This window comes from Argentina silus (genome assembly GCF_951799395.1).
Source record: "Argentina silus genome assembly, chromosome: 22".
In the NCBI taxonomy this organism is placed as follows: domain Eukaryota; kingdom Metazoa; phylum Chordata; class Actinopteri; order Argentiniformes; family Argentinidae; genus Argentina; species Argentina silus.
Genome location: NC_139676.1, coordinates 11,163,501 through 11,181,577, shown reverse-complemented (window position 1 = coordinate 11,181,577; position 18,077 = coordinate 11,163,501). Strand labels below are relative to the sequence as shown.

General features: G+C 46.0%; 3 protein-coding genes across 5 annotated transcripts in view; 1 reads left to right on the top strand and 2 right to left on the bottom strand.

Moving 5' to 3' along the window:
- Positions 1-634: 634 nt before the first annotated feature.
- polg2 (polymerase (DNA directed), gamma 2, accessory subunit) lies at positions 635-3,955 on the bottom strand. Its single transcript, XM_083693823.1, has 8 exons — positions 3,210-3,955; positions 2,910-3,015; positions 2,606-2,711; positions 2,175-2,360; positions 1,731-1,871; positions 1,539-1,619; positions 1,339-1,439; positions 635-1,074 (listed from the first exon to the last, which is right to left on the bottom strand). Exons 1-8 carry the CDS (start codon positions 3,724-3,726, stop codon positions 909-911), a joined length of 1,404 nt encoding a protein of 467 aa, XP_083549949.1. The 5' UTR covers positions 3,727-3,955; the 3' UTR covers positions 635-908.
- Positions 3,956-4,290: 335 nt separating this feature from the next.
- LOC310821678 (putative ATP-dependent RNA helicase DDX5) lies at positions 4,291-10,875 on the bottom strand. Its single transcript, XM_083693819.1, has 13 exons — positions 10,688-10,875; positions 9,775-9,949; positions 9,410-9,506; positions 9,171-9,304; positions 8,986-9,051; positions 8,651-8,792; positions 8,224-8,384; positions 7,846-8,018; positions 7,524-7,634; positions 7,336-7,397; positions 7,142-7,201; positions 5,359-5,580; positions 4,291-5,087 (listed from the first exon to the last, which is right to left on the bottom strand). The coding sequence occupies exons 1-13, from the start codon at positions 10,729-10,731 to the stop codon at positions 4,651-4,653; spliced, it is 1,884 nt and encodes a 627-aa protein (XP_083549945.1). The 5' UTR covers positions 10,732-10,875; the 3' UTR covers positions 4,291-4,650.
- Positions 10,876-11,571: 696 nt separating this feature from the next.
- Positions 11,572-18,077, top strand: part of LOC310821673 (centrosomal protein of 95 kDa-like) — a 14,235-nt gene continuing 7,729 nt past the window's right edge. For all 3 annotated transcript variants that reach the window (XM_083693813.1, XM_083693812.1, XM_083693811.1), the window contains exons 1-7: positions 11,572-11,762; positions 12,432-12,560; positions 13,259-13,366; positions 13,714-13,827; positions 14,999-15,122; positions 15,916-16,034; positions 16,836-17,056. In XM_083693813.1, the coding sequence (XP_083549939.1) occupies positions 11,738-11,762; positions 12,432-12,560; positions 13,259-13,366; positions 13,714-13,827; positions 14,999-15,122; positions 15,916-16,034; positions 16,836-17,056 (840 nt within the window). In that variant the 5' untranslated portion in view covers positions 11,572-11,737. The remainder of the gene's footprint in view (positions 11,763-12,431; positions 12,561-13,258; positions 13,367-13,713; positions 13,828-14,998; positions 15,123-15,915; positions 16,035-16,835; positions 17,057-18,077) is intronic.

Genomic DNA, 18,077 nt, shown 5'->3' with positions numbered 1-18,077 from the left:
TCCAAAGCGACTTACATTGCAGTGAGAGCATATATTTTTCAGTATATATGATCCCAGTGGGAATCGAATCCACAACCTAAGCGTTGTTAGTGCCATGCTCGACCAACTGAGCCCCAGAGGACCACCCTACATCATCAGTTGGGACCTCAAGCTAGATTTCATTACAGCATCTCCACTGGGAAATGTGGCGAAAGATAATAATATATGCCATTTAGCTGACGCTTTTATCCAAAGCGACTTACATTGCAGGGAGTGCATACATTTCCCAGCGGGATGTGGTAGAACGGGAGATTCACAGCTTGAAAGTGAACCTGAAAAATCTGTAGGAATTGCATGATGCCATCATGGACCAGAATCTCAAAGAAATGTTTCCAACATCTTGTGGAATCAATGCCTTGAATAATTGAGGCTGTTTTGAGAGCAAAGGGAGGCCCTACCCAGTATTAGTATAGTGTTCCTAATAAAGTGTTTGGTGAGTGTACATTTGACACAACATAATACCCAAAATACACTGATCTGGTCTTTATATGCATTCAATTACGCTGAATTTGTGAAGCACATGTTATCAGCAAAATAACGACAAAAGTGAAAACAAGTGAGAATGTTTAATAAATCCTAGACAGTTAATGAGGTATACTATGAGGTATAGCGAAAACAATGACACACGTAGACAGGAGTAACTGCACTGCCTAAGACCCACCACCCCACCCTTGAATGCACCACAGAAGGCCAGTCTTCTTTACTCGTGCCCTGTGTCCCAATTCTCCACTTGTGCACCTCCCTCCATGGATTAAAAAGCATAGGATTGGTGTCAGAGCCCATGCTTTTAACCGATCCGACGCTTTCCAATGAATGCGTCTCGGAGCGCACAAGGGAAACTGGTGAAGAACAGGGAAGCGGAGATGGGTTCAGATGTTGTCAGCAGCAGATATGTATCTGGCCAGGAAGTTCTTCACCTCGGAGACGTGCATGGTCTCCTTGACGGTGGTGTCGCGGCTGCGGACCTGCAGTAGGCCGCTCTCCAGGGTGTTCTCACTGACCACCACGGTGAAGAGCACCCCCATCTCATCATACCTAGACACAGGACATAGTAGGAGTTTCATACAGACATGCTGTAGGTTGACAGTAGGAGTTTAAAGTAGTTCAGATAACGGTATGGTAATCATGTTTGAGATAGTGACTTTGACATCAGAATGTCCATAGAGATATATCTATGGGTATGTCACTGTACTACTACTCAGAACACACCCAACAGAGACCAGCAAAACAATGACATAACATGATAATCCACATTACAATCATCATGCTATAAAGGAGTGTTTATAATAAGTGTAGTACTTAGTGTTGAGCTGCTCCATTGAGGTTGCCATAGTTTCCAGATAACCAGGCCATGCAGAGATTCCGCTGTCCACAAAGTCCTGCAGCAACCCTTCACAAACCTACAAAAAAATGCATAAAATGTACTGATAAAGCTTCAATCCAACATTGTCTGAATGACAACGACACCTTAATGTGTGTGCATTTCAACAGCGTCTTACCTGTCTCAGCTCCACAGTGGCTCCCTTTCCCATGTCTAAAGCCACTTTCACTGGGGCCAAGATAGGATGCAGCTTCAAAACCTACAAAGGCAAACAGATATCAGTGTGTGTGTAGCACATGCGAACAGGAATTGACGTAATTAAGTGAGCGGTCAGATACTAGTTCTAATATGAGGACTGTGACTGTATCACCTTTCTCTGTTGTAGCTTCTGTTTGCTGTTGACTTTTTTGACCTGCTGTAGTGAGTTGTCGAGGAAGGCCAGCACGCCCCGGTCTATGTTTCCTGTTACAGAGATGACATGAGGGACCACTGCCTTCCTCCCTTCTCGACACTGGGAGACACAGAGAGAGAGAGATATAGAGCCCTGATATGGTTAATGCATTCTTACATAAATACATTTGAACATGTCACTATAACAGACACAGAGAAACATCAAATAGTTCTAATCTAAAGTCTATTCAGGATGAAGATAAGAGTCATGTATTTACTGTGCCAGATACAAAACAACCAAGATTCTACAAGGCTGATCTGGAATCAGATGCAGACTGAAACGTGACAGAAGGGAGAGGGATATGATATTGACGACGTGAGCAGTTCACACATTGCCATTGTGCCTATAAGTGGTTCTACTAACCTGTAGTTTGGTGCGTGGGCCCTTGTGTGTCTGCAGCAGCTCTGCGTTCCCTCGGCTCAACAGTGTCTCTAGGGGCTCTGGACCCCAAGGGAAGCTGTACACAATCTTTATACCCCGGGACGCACGTCCTGCTAAATCCTCCTCTGTCATGTCGCTGCAGCTGAAGTTAGACGGGCCCAGGGCAAACTGGATGGATGGAGGGATAGATGGAGGGACATGATAAGAGATCTTTCTCTTTCAATTAGATCAAAGAAATCTTCCCTGCAGTATTACCAATATACAAATGCAATTACTCTCTATGACAAGCAGCATGCAAGATACAGAAATTCTGGCAATTTGCAGTCATGTCAACGATCACTATCTGACAAGCATTACTGGATGGCAATGTCTTATATGACATGGGATGTGACATCAGAGAGAGAGAGACTCACTTTTCTCCACCACTGCAGTCGCTGGCGAGCCCAGTAGTCCAGCCACTGCGAGGAGGTCCGGGGAAAGCAGAACCACACCAAAGACGACTGGGTCACCTCAGCTGGGCTGGTGGTGAAGAGTAGTGTGTGATCAAAACGCGCATCCTTTAGTGGGGTGCAGGGCCCAAAAAAGTCAGTATAAAAGGACATTGGAAAACAGGGTAATTTGAGTGTGCGTGGCCCTATTTCATTTTATACTGGTGGGGAAGAGGCGATAGAGCAGTAATACACTGCAGGTGTTATAGACACCACCAACAAGCCTCACCAACCAGGTCCATCTGAAGGCTGGAAGCACAGGCCTGTCTCTGCCAGGCCGAACGGCAGCTTTCTGTTCACAAGCTCCAACGACGGCACATACTGCTCCAAGGCACCTGGAAAACAGGGACAGCATAAACCACGAGTGAAACAAATCTTGACTTGAAATCTTACTTTATTTGGATAGGCCGTTATAGATGGTCTGCAGATGCTCACAATTAACAAACTGTCAACTACAACTCTTGCTAAAGTGGAACAATTTTCTATTGTCAGGGGACTCAAATCTCCTGTTACTGAGCTGTCTTCTTACCATGAAAAAGACTTGTACGAGCAGACACCCAGGTCTTTAGAAGTGTCTGTATCTTCTGTACCAGTTGGTCCTTGCTCAGCTGTCTCTGGTTGAGTATTTGGCATAGGGTCTCACTGTCAACAACCCTCAACTGCCCATCACTTCCAGTACTTCTGTCCTTACTGGTGTGTAACGTGCTTATCCCAAATACCTGTGGCCTGGACGCTATCACAGAATTCCACCACTGTTCCAGAATGTTCTTCCTAAATTCCATACCCAGTGGCCCATATCCACAGCTGGTCCCACGCTGCAGGGAGTCTATATGATGTTGGCCAGCAGCTATGTAGTATCTGTCGGTGCAGAGTTGCATCAATGTTTTAATGTGATCGGTGGAGTCCTCGGCGCGCGACCCTGCAGCTGTAGTGGTGCGCTCCCTGCCGTGCTGACGAGCGAAAGGCAAAGCTATCCTGCATACTGACGTGTTTGACAGGTTCTTCTCACGTCCTAAAAGGAGTCTTCTAACACAATAGGTAAACATGTTTAGCTAGTGGCCACACATATCATTCATAACCTTGAAATTCACAGCCTGCAGACAGACAGACAGTCCCTTTATGACATCGCGTTGCTATTTCCAGGTCGTTTTCACCTTTACAAGTAATGTGTAAGTTAATGCACTTGCCCGAGAATACAACCAACAATTATTTCTCTAAAAACTGTCAACTAAAAAAAACATTTGAACTCGTCGGTATTTCGCGAACATGTGTAGCCAAATCAAACCCCGGAATCAACAATACCACATCCGGGTCAAATAAAGTTAAAAAAAATGCTCCGAACAGTTAGCCTATAATGCATGTCAACATTTTCACATTGAAATGTACGAAAATATATACAATTGAGGGACATGATGTCAGCATCACATTTACAAAACACTTATAGCTGGCTTCTATATGTAGAGAACGTTGCTTTATGTATGCTGGAATAATCAGACCATAAAATGCTTATGTTGCGCCTCTAATGTGTTCATTGATACAAGTATCACTAAGACCTGACAATAACTTCCCCACCAATTCCAATTCCCCCACAGAAACACAGGACACAACACTTCGATGTTCTTCTCTTTATTTTAAGGGCCAATGCATTGCCCCCCAGGCAAGATCCTGATCATAACATATCACTTTAAACATACCAACTAACTCAAAAATGTGCATTACCTAGTAAAAATAAATTACTGAGGAATGTAACAACAAATAAAAACAATCAAGAGATGTGCACCATTCATAGTTGCACTACAGAGACCACTTTGGACTCCTTTTCAATGCTCGGGTTACTGAATAATTCCAACCCTGCTGTAAGCAAAAAAGTTAAACAGTACAAAGGATAATTATAATAAATCATCATAATATAAGATTTTAAAGACAAAAAAACATGGTGGTTTCTTCTGTGTGTTGTGCGTACAATCTCCCTACTGTGGGAAAGTGGGTGGCATGGGGTAGGGCACCATGGGTGGGGGTGGGGGTTGTTGGGGTTGTGGGGGCGGCTGAGGGAACTGAGCGAACTGGGGGCGGCTCATCCCGTTCTGGGCTGACGCCTGCGGAGCTCCAAACTGAGGGGCCTGGAAGTTCTGGTTGCTGAACGCACCCACCTGACTGGGGGCACTGCCAAAGCTAGCCTGTCCGTTGCTACCGTAGCTGCTTGCCCCGTAGCTACCACTGGAGCTAGCGCTTTTGTTATAGCTGTTTCCCCCGTAGCCTCCGCCATTTTGGGGCTTTGGTCCACTGCTGAACCCCCTGTCGCTATCCCTGTCCCTGTAGCTACCACCACCTCCAAAACTCCTCCCCCCCCCGGAATACCTATCCCGTCGGTCATCCTTATATCCGCCTCTTCCTCCCCTTCCACGACCTGGGAGAAGAGAGAAAAGGAGGAGGGGGGGGGGGAAAAGAGAAGCAGGGCTTAGACCGATGCACGCAGAGTAGACTGATGTGTTCGGTGCCCACACAACAGCCGTGTTACCACGACAACACACAAAACAAAGCGAATGAGAGAACACAGTGGGTAGCGTGGCTCATCTTGATGTGAAATGACTTGACAGAAAATAAACGGTTACTGTTTACAGAAATCCACATCTTTGAACCACAGCCCCTCTATGCAGTTCGTCACCCTTCAGATTTACCTCCTCTGTCTTCCGCCATCTGGAGGAGCTTGGGGTTGATGGCCTGGTTGGCCTCGCGGAGCACAGAGACAAGGTCGTTGGCCTGCCTCATGTTGTTGGGGGTGAAGAAGGTGTAAGCCGTGCCTGTTTTTTGACTGCGGGCCGTTCTGCCGATGCGGTGGATATAGTCCTCGGAGGAGTTAGGGTAGTCATAATTGATGACAAATTTGACATCTTCCACATCTGTAAAATTGTGTTGCAGTGTGGCAAAAACAAGGGCGCGCCAAAGGGTATTTTGCACACCACAACAGCCAAGATCGGAAAGGGGACACAAAGTTAGCAAATACAACAAACCTTGGATATTAAAAGAACTGGATATTAAAAGCTGTGGTGGAAGGAACAGTGTTAGCAACAACATTTGATAAAAAAAACGTTCTACTCCATTGGGAATACTACTGTGGGAAGAGAGAAACGATGCACACTCCATTTTCTTACCATATCAACGAAAAAATAAGGCATTCTTTCACCCGCCTCCCTTTTCTTTAACCAAGGGAGAAAAAAACTGGGATTTGCAGTCTTACCATTAAGGAGTATGCATTCACTAGTCCTTTCCCAATGCAGCGAACTCCCCCACAAATTGTCAAGTGATATCCAGGAGCTTCTACGCAGTAGGGCCGCTATGTGCACTGATGCCTCCTCATGTGTGCCAATACAGGACCGTTCAGTTGAGTATGGTTTCTGAAGGTCCCTTATTTTCGCCAGTACACACTCATAAGAAGCTTGCTAATAAAGGCCGCACTGCACGTCTTGCCAAGAACGAATAGACCAAGTACTAAATTGAGGGGGGAACCCGAAAAAGACGAAAATGAAAAAGGCCCAAGTATTGAACCCTGTGGACCCCCTCAAGGAGGATAGAGCACCCCCCCAACAGTCTCGTCTAGGCAAGATCTTCCCAGAAGCCAGTGTTCACTTGAGAAAATGTCTTTCGTTGGCAGGTCTCGACATGACTTTTAAAACAGCAGGCGAGGGAGGAACTTGAGCTTCGGTTTTTGAGCTCTTGACTTTCTTACATTTCTCTTTCTCCTTCCTTTCTCTAGATGGCCCCATATAGCCCCTTAAAACACATGTGCCAGTTTCTCACCAATTTCAATACGACAAAAAAAAAGCAATACGTTGAAAACTGCTCTCTCCATTTCGAGAAAACCCAGCGCTTTGAGTTGAGTGAGGAAAAAACAAAACAACAAACGGAAAAGCTTTGACATGTTCGCACACACCCATGCTTTTTTTGGGGGGGAAACAAGCTCTGCATGTAACAGAATTGTTCCAAATCTCAAACAAGGTGACTTGCAATACAGTGCTCTCTATAAAACAGCATGCAAGGCAACAGTCACACAGCACCAAGCTTCTCTTTTTTTAAAGTTTGAGTTGGAAACTGGATGAATGACATTTGTCAGGTAAATAAATCCATGGACAGAGACTTATGTAAATAAACGAGTTATCGTAAAACAAAGGCTTAGCCACGATGCCTTTTGAAGAGTACTGGCACACAGAGCTTTCACCTCTCTAGGCCCACTGGGTGGCAAGCCAGTGGGGCAACTTGAACTTCACTTCCAATATGTCCTCCTTCCCCCTCTCGAGGCCTGGATCTGTGTCATGCCTAGACTGCACATAGACTGCACCTTTAGGTGAGAAAAACTCAGAAAATGCATAGAGAAGTTAAAGAAAGCCAAAACCAACTTTCTTTAAAAAAGTGTAACATTGAAAGAGAAACAAAACAGAGGTTTCTAATCAAAGACATACTGACCTAGACCGCGGGACGCCACGTCTGTGGCGATGAGGATGGGAGCCTTGCCATATTTGAACTCTGTGGGGGGGGGGGGGGGGGGGGGGGGGATAGATGACATGACTTCAGTTGTATGCAGAGTAACTTGCACCAGCACAATGCTGGGAAGTACTTCAAAAGACGGGGGGAAAGAAAATTGGCATAGTCTGGCATACCATTGAGGACCCAGTCCCTCTCTTGCTGGCTCTTGTCTCCGTGAATGCCCATTGCTGGCCAACTGTAGCACACAACACATGACCGTCAGAGACTTGGCAGGTCACATTACAACAGGCAGGCTTAGTGCTGTATCACGCTACACTACATGCTACACGCTACACACGCTGGTGTGAGTGGTGACGTTTACCCGTCTCGTCTCATTCTCCTCGTCAGCTCATCACAGCGCCTTTTGGTCTCTGTGAAGATGATGGTCTTGTTCTCCTTCTCGCTCATGATCTCCTCCAGCAGCCGAAGGAGTCTGAAGTAGGGAAGGGACAGACAAGGACCGAATGGGGTTAGAGACCAGAGATTTGTTGTGCTATTATTGTGAAGCAGTTTCGGTGACGTTTGGACTTTGCTCTGTTCCACCAGCCTCTACTGATACTCATCCTTTTTTACGTTGTATCGTCGTAAAGTGTCTTTGGGTTCTAGAAAAGCTCCATATGAAACGCATCATCACTGTCACTCACTTGTCGTCCTTCTCTCCATCGTTGCACACGTCCACGATCTGCAGGATGTTGTGGTTGGCGCTGAGCTGCAGGGCGCCCACGTTGATCTGGACGTACTCCTTCAGGAAGTCCTCCGCCAGCTGGCGCACCTCCTTGGGCCAGGTGGCGCTCCACATCAGGGTCTGTCTGTCCGGCTGAAGGAGGAGAGGAGAGGAGAGAAGGGGGTTCAATATTCCATAAAATCACCCAAAGTCTTATTCTTACAGACGAGACACCTAGTCAGCCAAAGTCTATTGTTTTCAACCGGGGACACTTAAAAAAAAAAAAAAAAAAAAAGAATGGAGGAATGCGCCTTTACATGCTAAAGCTCTGAGTGGAGGAAGACAGATAGCCACATACCCTGATCTGGTCCACAATCTTGCGGATCTGTGGCTCGAAGCCCATGTCCAGCATACGGTCAGCCTCGTCCAGCACCAGGTAGGTACAGCGCCGCAGGTTGGTCTTCCCCGCCTCCAGGAAGTCAATCAGACGCCCAGGGGTGGCGATGCAGATCTCTACACCTACAAAAACACAAGGAGGAAGGAACCGAGTCAAACATCTGCTAGATTGGTACAATGGAGGATCTTTATTCCCCTAGTTAGTTTCACACGTCCACACTGTTTCGATGTGTAGTTTTTACCCTTTTTAATGAGGGATTGTAGCAGAATTCTAACATTCATTACAAATGGCTAATAAACTTGAACTAAATAGAACCATATGCCTTACGCCTGACCGTATTTAGCTGTAGCAGGCACAAAAAAACTAAACAAGGCCATGAATAGCCTACCTCTCTCCAGGTCGCGAATCTGGGGTCCTTTGGGGGCTCCTCCGTAGATGCAGGTGGACTTGAGACGCGAGGCCCTGCCATACTCAGCAGCCACCTGCTGCACCTGCTGGGCCAACTCACGGGTAGGGGCCAGCACCAGACACTGGTGGGGAGAGAGATGGGGTAGGATGGGAGGGAGAGAGATGGGGAGGGACACGTCAATCAACTGGGATTTCTTCCCTCAACACAGACAGACACAGAGAGGAGAGAGAGAGAGAATGATGTGTTCCTCAACTGTGTTTTTCTATAAAGAACTGAGGGGTGTTCTATAGATCTGTGATATCATAGACACTTACAATAGGTCCATCTCCATGCTCCAGGAATGGCTGGTGTTGGATGTGCACAATCGAAGGCAGCAGGTACTAAATAAGGAAAACAAAGGCTGTAAGCTCAAGCAAAGTTCACTGAACACCAACACGTTACGATACACAGGCCAGAGAGGCTACCATGGGTAGTTGTAAAGCGATTTAGGCCTACTTACTGCAAGGGTTTTGCCCGACCCTGTCTGGGCAATGCCAACCATGTCTTTACCACTGAGGGCCAGCGGCCACCCCTGAGCCTGGATAGGGGTCGGTTCAGGCCACTGGTTTTTGTTGATGACATCCATCACATAGTCTGAAGGGCACATTTGGTAGACGAGATAAAAATCTCTGATGAAATGCTTCAACTAATACACACGTTCCATAGAAATGCTGAGAGGAGAGAGGAGATTTTACCCACTTGGAAAATTGGCCTCATGAAACTTCACCATCGGTTTGGGACAATCTCTTCCTTTTACTGTTACCTCTTTAGACCTGCGGTACATCTCAATGTCTTGCTGCAATAAGACGCATGCGGGAGGATTAGTTAGTTTAGTTTCGGCCAAGAACCATTCAAGGCTAAAGAGGAGGAGACTGTATATACACACACACCGAACGTAGATAGATGTAGGACACAATCACTTATACAATCGTTCACTTTTGAGTTCAGAGCGTCATAGATACGCCATGCGGTCGATGAGGGAGAAAATCTCCATTGGGATGTAGGTGAATAATAATAATCGATACTAGACAAACGCAAATGAAGGAACTGTTCAGAGAACGTACAGGTGATCTGCGGGTAACGTCCGGGTGCTCCTGGTAGAAGTTCTTCTCGAACTTGGGGAGCTCGTCCAGATTCCAGTGCTTCTTACGCAGCCTTTCCCCAGGGTTGCCAAACTTGCCCTGGGGGGGTCCACCCCTGCTGCCTCCACCACCACCAAAGCGGGGTGCACTGCCATACCTGAAATGGAGAGGGAAATGACATGAGATTAGTTTGTTAATATAACATAAAACAGCTACGGAGAGTGCAGTATGAAATCAGGTGTGCTTATTGGCTGAATTAAGGAACTGACACTACACATTTCCCATGAGTCTGTGAGGCTGATCGAATGGGCCTACAACAACAAACCGACATAACACTGAACCCGTTTGTTTACATCACATATAGCCAAACAACGATGGCAAATTCACATTATTTTCTGCGTCACATTTTTACCCCACTTAAGCTGCCATTTTAATTCCGCCCGGCAGAGGAACAAAGAAGAGCGAACCGGCCGGCATTTTGAATTTACATCGTTATTTTTGCCACATGGCAAACAAACATTTCTGTGACCACAATACCTTGGATCATTTACATCATGGCTGCATGTATTATATAGGTATGATCTTACTATCATGTTTTCAAGCTAGAACAAAATATACGGACTAAATCTGCGATGTCTGGCACCCAGCAGCTCGCAAGCTCAGCTGTCAAAACATCTATTTCCGATATCATCCAGCTAGCAGCAACTGAGCTAGCTGTTAAAACCCTAACTGGCTTGATTGCCTTGATCGCCGGGCAAATAAATAAAGCCCAACGTATAAGCTAGTAAATGTACGGGGTTAATGCATGGGATGAAAATTTGCTAACGACGTTAGCTTTCTGCCTGGCTGCCTGCTAGTGCTAGTGCTGCTAACCATTTTGAGACGACCGACTTACCCCCTGTCTCTACTACCACGATCTCTGTCGGAAAAACCGGGCATAGTGTAGGAGAGTACAAACGTAAAAAAAATAAAATACGGTGCGGTCTAATCTGTTTATACTATAAATCCAATCAGTCCGTTATCACAATTTGACGAGCTACAAGTGCGACACCGAATAGAAAGAAAATGCCGGGCAGACGAAGATCTGTCACAACGGATGTAAAATGGTTACGGCGGATCACTTGGGATTATATCAACGCGCATGTTTCGGCACTACTTTTGCTCCTTATTTGGCCATACACGGAAGATAGGTGGTTTTTTCGATTTGCTGCAGAAGATTGATTATTTCCTGAATTGTATCAATTACTTTCATGAATAGAATGTGATAATGTCATCAATCACCACATATTACATACATATAACATTGTTATATGTATTAAAGGTATGAAACAATCACTAACTCAGCCCCCAACTATCTAATTGATGATTTAAGTACTGTACATCCATAACAACATAATTAAGAAGAGTACATGACACAAAGAGAATGACATGACCTCTGTATTTATCCATGACCCCAGCACATGGAACTATTTTGAGACAGCTACGCGGAAGAGCACCATAAAATGCCCTTTAAAATACGATCATGATGGGGGGTGGGGGGGGGGGGGTAAAATAAGATTTAATCTCAAATAAAATGTATCTGTTTGATGTTCGTGTCAACTATCTTGTTAATCAACTAAATAGCTTAACGTGACAGGGTAGCGAAAGAAACTGAACTCATCAACTGACCATTTAACTTCCGGAAACAAAGAGACAGTTTATCGTCCAATCAGGAAACACTTGCATTTGAAATGTGTCTTTGGTGATCAGCCAGCCCTCTTTTGATGAGGAGGGTTCAGAGACGAGCCTCAAAAACTTGGGAAACGTAGCAGTTACAGTAGCGTTAGCTAACTAGCTCGTAGCTAGGGGGGCTAGCTAGTACACTTTTTGGAGATTTTAATCCCGACATTGTTTTCCAGCTGCTTCTTGTTGTTGCCAGCTGACCAGCTAGCAGCACAGCTGTTTGATGGGAACCCAAGAAGATGAGAGAGGTGAGGTTAACTAAGAAAACAGTGTGGCTAGCTAACGGACTTGCTGCTAACTAATATCATCAAGGCTGACTTCTTGAGTACATTCACTGATTCTGAGTATATTAAATATACCGGTTTTATGTCCCAACAAACCAGTAGTTCTTGTTTTTTTTTGGGGTAGCTACTGAACATTGTGTACTAGTGTTGTGGATCTTGGCTAGCTATTTCTAATGTCGTTTTTACAACAGCAGAGAGTTGTTCAAACCTGTAGTTGCTGTACAGGTTGTGTAGTGTTTGCATATTGCCACTGTACTCGTAGGGCTCCCCGCGCATATCCCCCGATTAACCGCCAGCATGTCAACAATCATGGAAGTTATGGTTACCAACAACAGAGGAGTTTGCTTTTTCTGTGCATTTGTGATCGACGTCTTCCTGGTAACACCTCAGTTGGGTTTAGAAGACACGAACACTTGAAAAAGCAGTAGATGGCATTTTGTCAACAGATGATTGGCATCAGTTCAGAACACAAGAATTTGCAGCTACTGTATTGCAATGACATGCAAGTGAATGCTTGGTATTCATCATCAGCTGTGCATTGTGAACCAGAAATTAACTGTGTTCCCATCAAAATCAGCTAGGGTTCAACCTACACTACAGTGCGTGTGTGTGTAATACAAGTTTATTTTACAGATTGGGTGGACGTGGCGAATGATCTCCTCAGCAAGTGTCACATTAACCTGAGACTGAGGAAGGTGACGGACTGTGATGCCAATGTTTTTGTTGCCTTGTATCAGGCCATCTTGGGGGAGAAAGTCCCAGGTGAGTTTATACTGAAAAGGAGAGCAACACATGCTTTTTGGAACCTATCCACTGTTCTGTGTTTATGTTTTGAAGACTCTTGATGGATGACTAGATGCCTAAAAAGTACACACACACATGTGCTTGTAGTTAGATTGTTGACATCTTCCATAACACAGCCTACTTGGAAGTGGTGACAGTGGAAAACATGTAATATATAAAGGCATGTAGGCCAAACCTCATTTTATAAGTGTTACAATTTTCAGGAGACGGATAGGTTTTGAGAGTTTCGGGGCTGTGCTTTTCAACTTCTGCTCTGCTCTTAGAACAGTCAGAGCAAAATTCTGTTGAAGCCAAGAACTGTGTGCTTTTGTAGAGAGTAGGCCTAGATTCCCTGGAACATGCTTAGAATTTCAAGAATGCCACACTGCGCTACTTAAAGTTGTCAAACCTGCCAACACAAGACTATGTTTGTCAATGAGCTCTTAGTGGTCATTAAGTTTAGTGTGGCCAAAGTGGAACAGAGGCTGCAAGTCTTAACTGTGTGTGTGTGTGTGTGTGTGTGTGTGTGTGTGTGTGTGTGTGTGTGTGTGTGTGTGTGTGTGTGTGTGTGTGTGTGTGTGTGTGTGTGTGTGTGTGTGTGTGTGTGTGTGTGTGTGTGTGCGTGTGTGTGTGTGTGTGTCTGCGTGTGTGTGTGTGTGTGTCTGCGTGTGCTGCAGATTACATCGCTGCCCCGGTGAGTCAGGAGGATGACATCCACAACATTCAGTCTGTAATCGACTCGTTGGCCCTGGACTACCTCCAGATCAGCCTCTCACACATCACAGGTGAGCAGCACTGTCACTGCATCTCTCTTCACCATCCACTGTTCACTATTATATTCACTGTTCACTATTATATTAGGCTTTTCATCATCTGATGACAAAAGAGAATCAAGTGATCTATTTAGTTATGTCCCAAATGGCTTGAAACTAAATTGCTGTTTTAGATACAAAAGCACAGCCTTGTTCAGGGTGAACACAGCCCTCATTGTTCTACTAATTGACTGTGGCTGAATCTGTTGCTGAATGATGACAGTCTTGGCTCTATTAAAAAGGAACAATATGATCCTGATTATAATTCCACTGATTCATTGTATGCCCCAATTGTTGTTTTTCTTTTGGGGGTGTTCCAGGTGAAAATATCGTGAGAGGGGACAAAGAGTCCATCAAGAACCTGTTGGAGATCTTCGACGGGCTGCTGGAGTACCTCACCGAGCAAATCAGTGAAGAAGGGTCGCAGAATGGAGGTAGCTGTCTCATTCAAGATCACCTTTGCCCTCAACTCTCAGCCATCAAACTGCTTCACCGAGACAACACATCAAATTAATACATTTACATAATTGCAAACATTTGAGTAGAAGCCATTACGCTCAACATTCAACCCCTCGACATCTCAACAGAAAGGCAACCCCATTCTTCGAGGAGGAGAATATTGCTAAAACATTGCATTCTCTCTATTGCAGCCTAGTTGTTCCGATTTGACCCCCCCCCCCTTCCTGCAGAGTGCACTAGCTTGCTCTCTCACTGAGACACAAGTCTCTGTTTGGGTGAGATCATCCGCACTCATGGACTGGACATAATGGGGGTTTAAACCCGGTTTAGACCCGGCTGGCTCTGGGATTACTGGGAAGCGGTCGGCCCATTGAACTGACCGAGCTCTGCATGCCTTTGTGTCTATGGCGGCTCTCTCCCCATCGCCAAACAGCAATTAGGCTTTAATGACTGGGTCTGCTCTAGAAATGACATGCATTTCAAATAGGCCTGGTGAGAATGCCTGCTTCTGTAAATTGAGGGAGTTCGGACCAAGTCCAATTCGTACCGAAGGAGCCGTTGGTGTTTGTCTGTTGTGGTAAAGAAGAGTGGTCCGTTTGAATTCTTGTTTTGTTTTCCAGTTGCTTACAGTGTCAGGGTGTTCAGTTACAAGGAAATTAACGAAAGGGATATTCTTACTGCGCTCTCTCACAATGACGAGGCTGAAAAAATACCTTGTTGCACTTCTGCTTTCGGAAATGGAGTTGCAGTGTTAGCGTGGAAGTGAAATGCAACCTAGATATCACTCACAATATTTCCTCAGTTGATTGTGCCTTATTTTCAGTGTGATTTGGATTTTGGAGCTTGTCAGATTTGTGACTTGGATAGTTATGTGTCATATTAGGGTCATGTGATGTCTGTGTGGAACAGCTTGTGTTCCTTGGGTCTGTTGTATCATGGTTGATGGAAGATTGTCTGAGGATCTGTTGTCATGGTTGATGGAAGGTTGTCTGAGGGTCTGTTGTATCATGGTTGATGGAAGGTTGTCTGCAGTTGTTCCATTTTTACATCCTGTCAAGGCCACCAGATTGATATAAACAATCACCCATGTCTCCCTCTCTTCCCTCCCTCGTATTTACCCATCTCTGTCCTTTCTCCCTCCCCCAGAGAGGGAACCAAACGACAGGCCTGTTGAGGATGTCCCCCACCCTCCAGGGCCAGTGGCCCCCCAGCCAGAGGAGCAGGAGAAGGAGGCCATGTTGGAGAAAATGTCCCAGTCTTCCAGTGCACAGTGAGCGTTTCACTTCAAGATGTCCTATATTGTATTGTGTTTAAAAATCAATTTCCCCCCCGCAGGGATTAGTATAATCTCATCTATTCTCTCTGTAATATCGTATGAGGTTCTACCGTTGTATTCAGGCTTGTATCTGGGAGGTTATTATTCTGTGAGGCTGTATTCATTTCCATGGTTTCATCCCTGTGTTATGCCCTGATATACTTCAAACAGTTCTCAGAACAGAGTAGGCATATGAGATTGCTGACACAGCCAAAGACACGGCAGAGCACATGACTGCTGATATGTCATCACCAGACAGGATCATAATAGTCAGTGCATCCTGTTTACACAACAGAATGTCACGGTCCCGCCTGTCACGCAAAGGCCAAAGTTAAGGTGTGTGTGTGCGTGTGCGTGTGCGTGCGTGCGTGTGCGTGCATCTACAGCCTGTACTGATATGGCTGTCGCTGCAGCTGGAAAGCAAACTGGTTGAATGAGTCATTGGGCTGACGTCAACAGCAGTGCACAGATACCAGGAACCACACTACCTTGTTTTGAACGTGCAGGTTGTAATCCTTCCCAGTCTGGATGGTATCTCACAAAACATACTGATATAAGCCTTAAAGATAGTCTCCTCAAGACCCATTTGTCTTCATCTCTATATGGCTGTCGTGTCTTCTATTGAGAGGCTTTTCATTGATGTTGTGTACACGTACCTGTAACTGTAAGATTGTGTCTTTGTTGTTGTTGTTGTTGTTTTTGTTTGTTGATAGTGTGTTTGTTGTTGTTTTGTCTTCTGGTCCTCCAGGTCTGCCGTCCAGTCTAGCAAACATTCCCTCCACTCGTGGAATGCTGATGAGACAGGATCGACCAATGAGCTCATCCGCCTTGGAGACTCCGCCCGCACGTTCACGGCCAAACAAGAAGGTGGGGCCGAAACTGGGTGACATTGAATAGAAACATTCGGGGGGGGGGGGGGGGGGGGGAGCGGGAGGAGTGGGGGGGGGGACGACTTTCCCCTGTCTTTCTTGATTTACATTTGGATATAACCACATTTGGCTAATCAACCAGCGGTAGATAGGAAAACCAGGTTTTCTTGTTTTTCATGTGTCAACGTGTGTGTGTGTCTGTGTGTGTGTTTTTTTCCGAGTATTATTCCCACAGATTTGTGTATGGAGACAGTATGGAATGTTAGGTTAGTTGATGATGTGGTTAGGGGTTTGTTTTTCCCTCTTTCAGAATTTTTCGCGAAAAATAAAATATCGGGATTATTATGTCACCTTTTCCCTTCATGTAAAACCCCTATTCTCTCATTACTTTCCACTCACGCCACCTCGCTTCATTTGTTCTCAATGGACATCTTCGCTGTTGGTGTGCTTTGGCCCATTGGAAGGAACTTGTGCATAAATGCCAGACAATAAGTCTGTGTGAATGGTATGTGAAGGCCAGGGTCATTAGCTAATGGCTATCGATGCCTATCACCGCTGGTGACATACAGCTACCTCTGTGAAAAGACGACATCACTGGGAAAGAATGTTCGTCAGAGGCAAAGCGAACCTCTCACTGCACGTAAAGGAAAGTGATGCAACAACTTCAACCCACAGTCATGACATGGCCTGCATAAGTGTTCCAATAAGTTGAACTGTTCTACAGGTGCCTACAATACATTATCAGAAATCTAAATCTCTAAATGTTTGTTTATCCATATTCCCCCCCCCCCTCCATCAGTGGATGCCCCCTCCCAAGCGGCAGGCCCCAGCACGCCGTCGGGCCCCCAGGCCACCCTCCTGAGGGAGCCCCTGCGCTCAGCCATCCCCCTGCAGCCCCCCTATCAAACCACCCCCCACAGGCCCGACAGAGCCCCCCACTCAGGTAGCCAGTCCCCCCAAGCCAACGGCTTCGGCCACGGGGCTGCAGAGGAGCAGCAGACAGCCCTGCTCACCACAGAGGTAAGGCAGTTCAATTGACTGGGATTGTTGTTGTCTGTGTCTTTGTGATTGTCCTCAAAACAAGTCTACTATTTTTTTAGGAGCAAGTACTGACATCCCTTCTGAGCAGACTTCAGTCTAGCCCAGGATAGCCTACAGACATCTGTACTGTAGCTACATGCTTGGCGTTCATGCTTTCCCCCTTTTCCCTCTGACCTGAAGACACCACAGGAAGGATGGGTAGGTGCAGTCTGCTGGCTCATGATGACTCAGAGAGAAACAAGTCAGGAATCACTTCCCTACCACAGGCGCTTTTTCTTTGTGTTTCTGGGTCAACAACACTGTAATCTGGCTGGCTGGCTGGCTGGCTGGCTGGTTGGCTGGCTGTTGACGTCACACCACACACCTACAGCCTGCCACCGGCAGCCTGCCACACCTACAGCCTGCCACCGGCAGGTCCAGGCATGTTATGAGGCAGACACTTTCTGCTTGTTGTTCCCTGTTAGAAACCACAGCTCTGCTCTCGGTATAAAGCCAAACCACACGACAGTCAGTTGATCAAGAGCCGAGGGTTGTCTCGCTCGCCCAGATCACAGCTGGACACATCACCACGAAGAGAAGACTAATCTAGGCCAGTCTTTTTTTTATAGCCGTCTATAACCCAAGGACACCATCTGACGTTTTGATGTCACCATCAAAACAAGGCCTTCTTCCCTCTCGTCTGTCCACCAGGAGGAATGTTTCCACCTCCTTCCCTCCAGTGGAAAGACTGCATCAGTGGAACAGGCAGGCAGGCAGGCAGGCAGCCAGAGGCCCTAGCCTAGACCCAGTCAGGGTATAAATACACAGCCAGCCAATGAGATCACATAGCATTATGCTATTACATAGCACCTGGGGCTTGAGGATCTCAGGGACGGTCTCCTGAAAGAGCGGTGGGTCGAATCAGAGTTAAGACTTTACATTTACATTTACGTTTATGGCATTTAGCCGATGCCTTTGTCCAAAGCGACTTACAAATACATTTGTTTAAGTAAGTGAATCA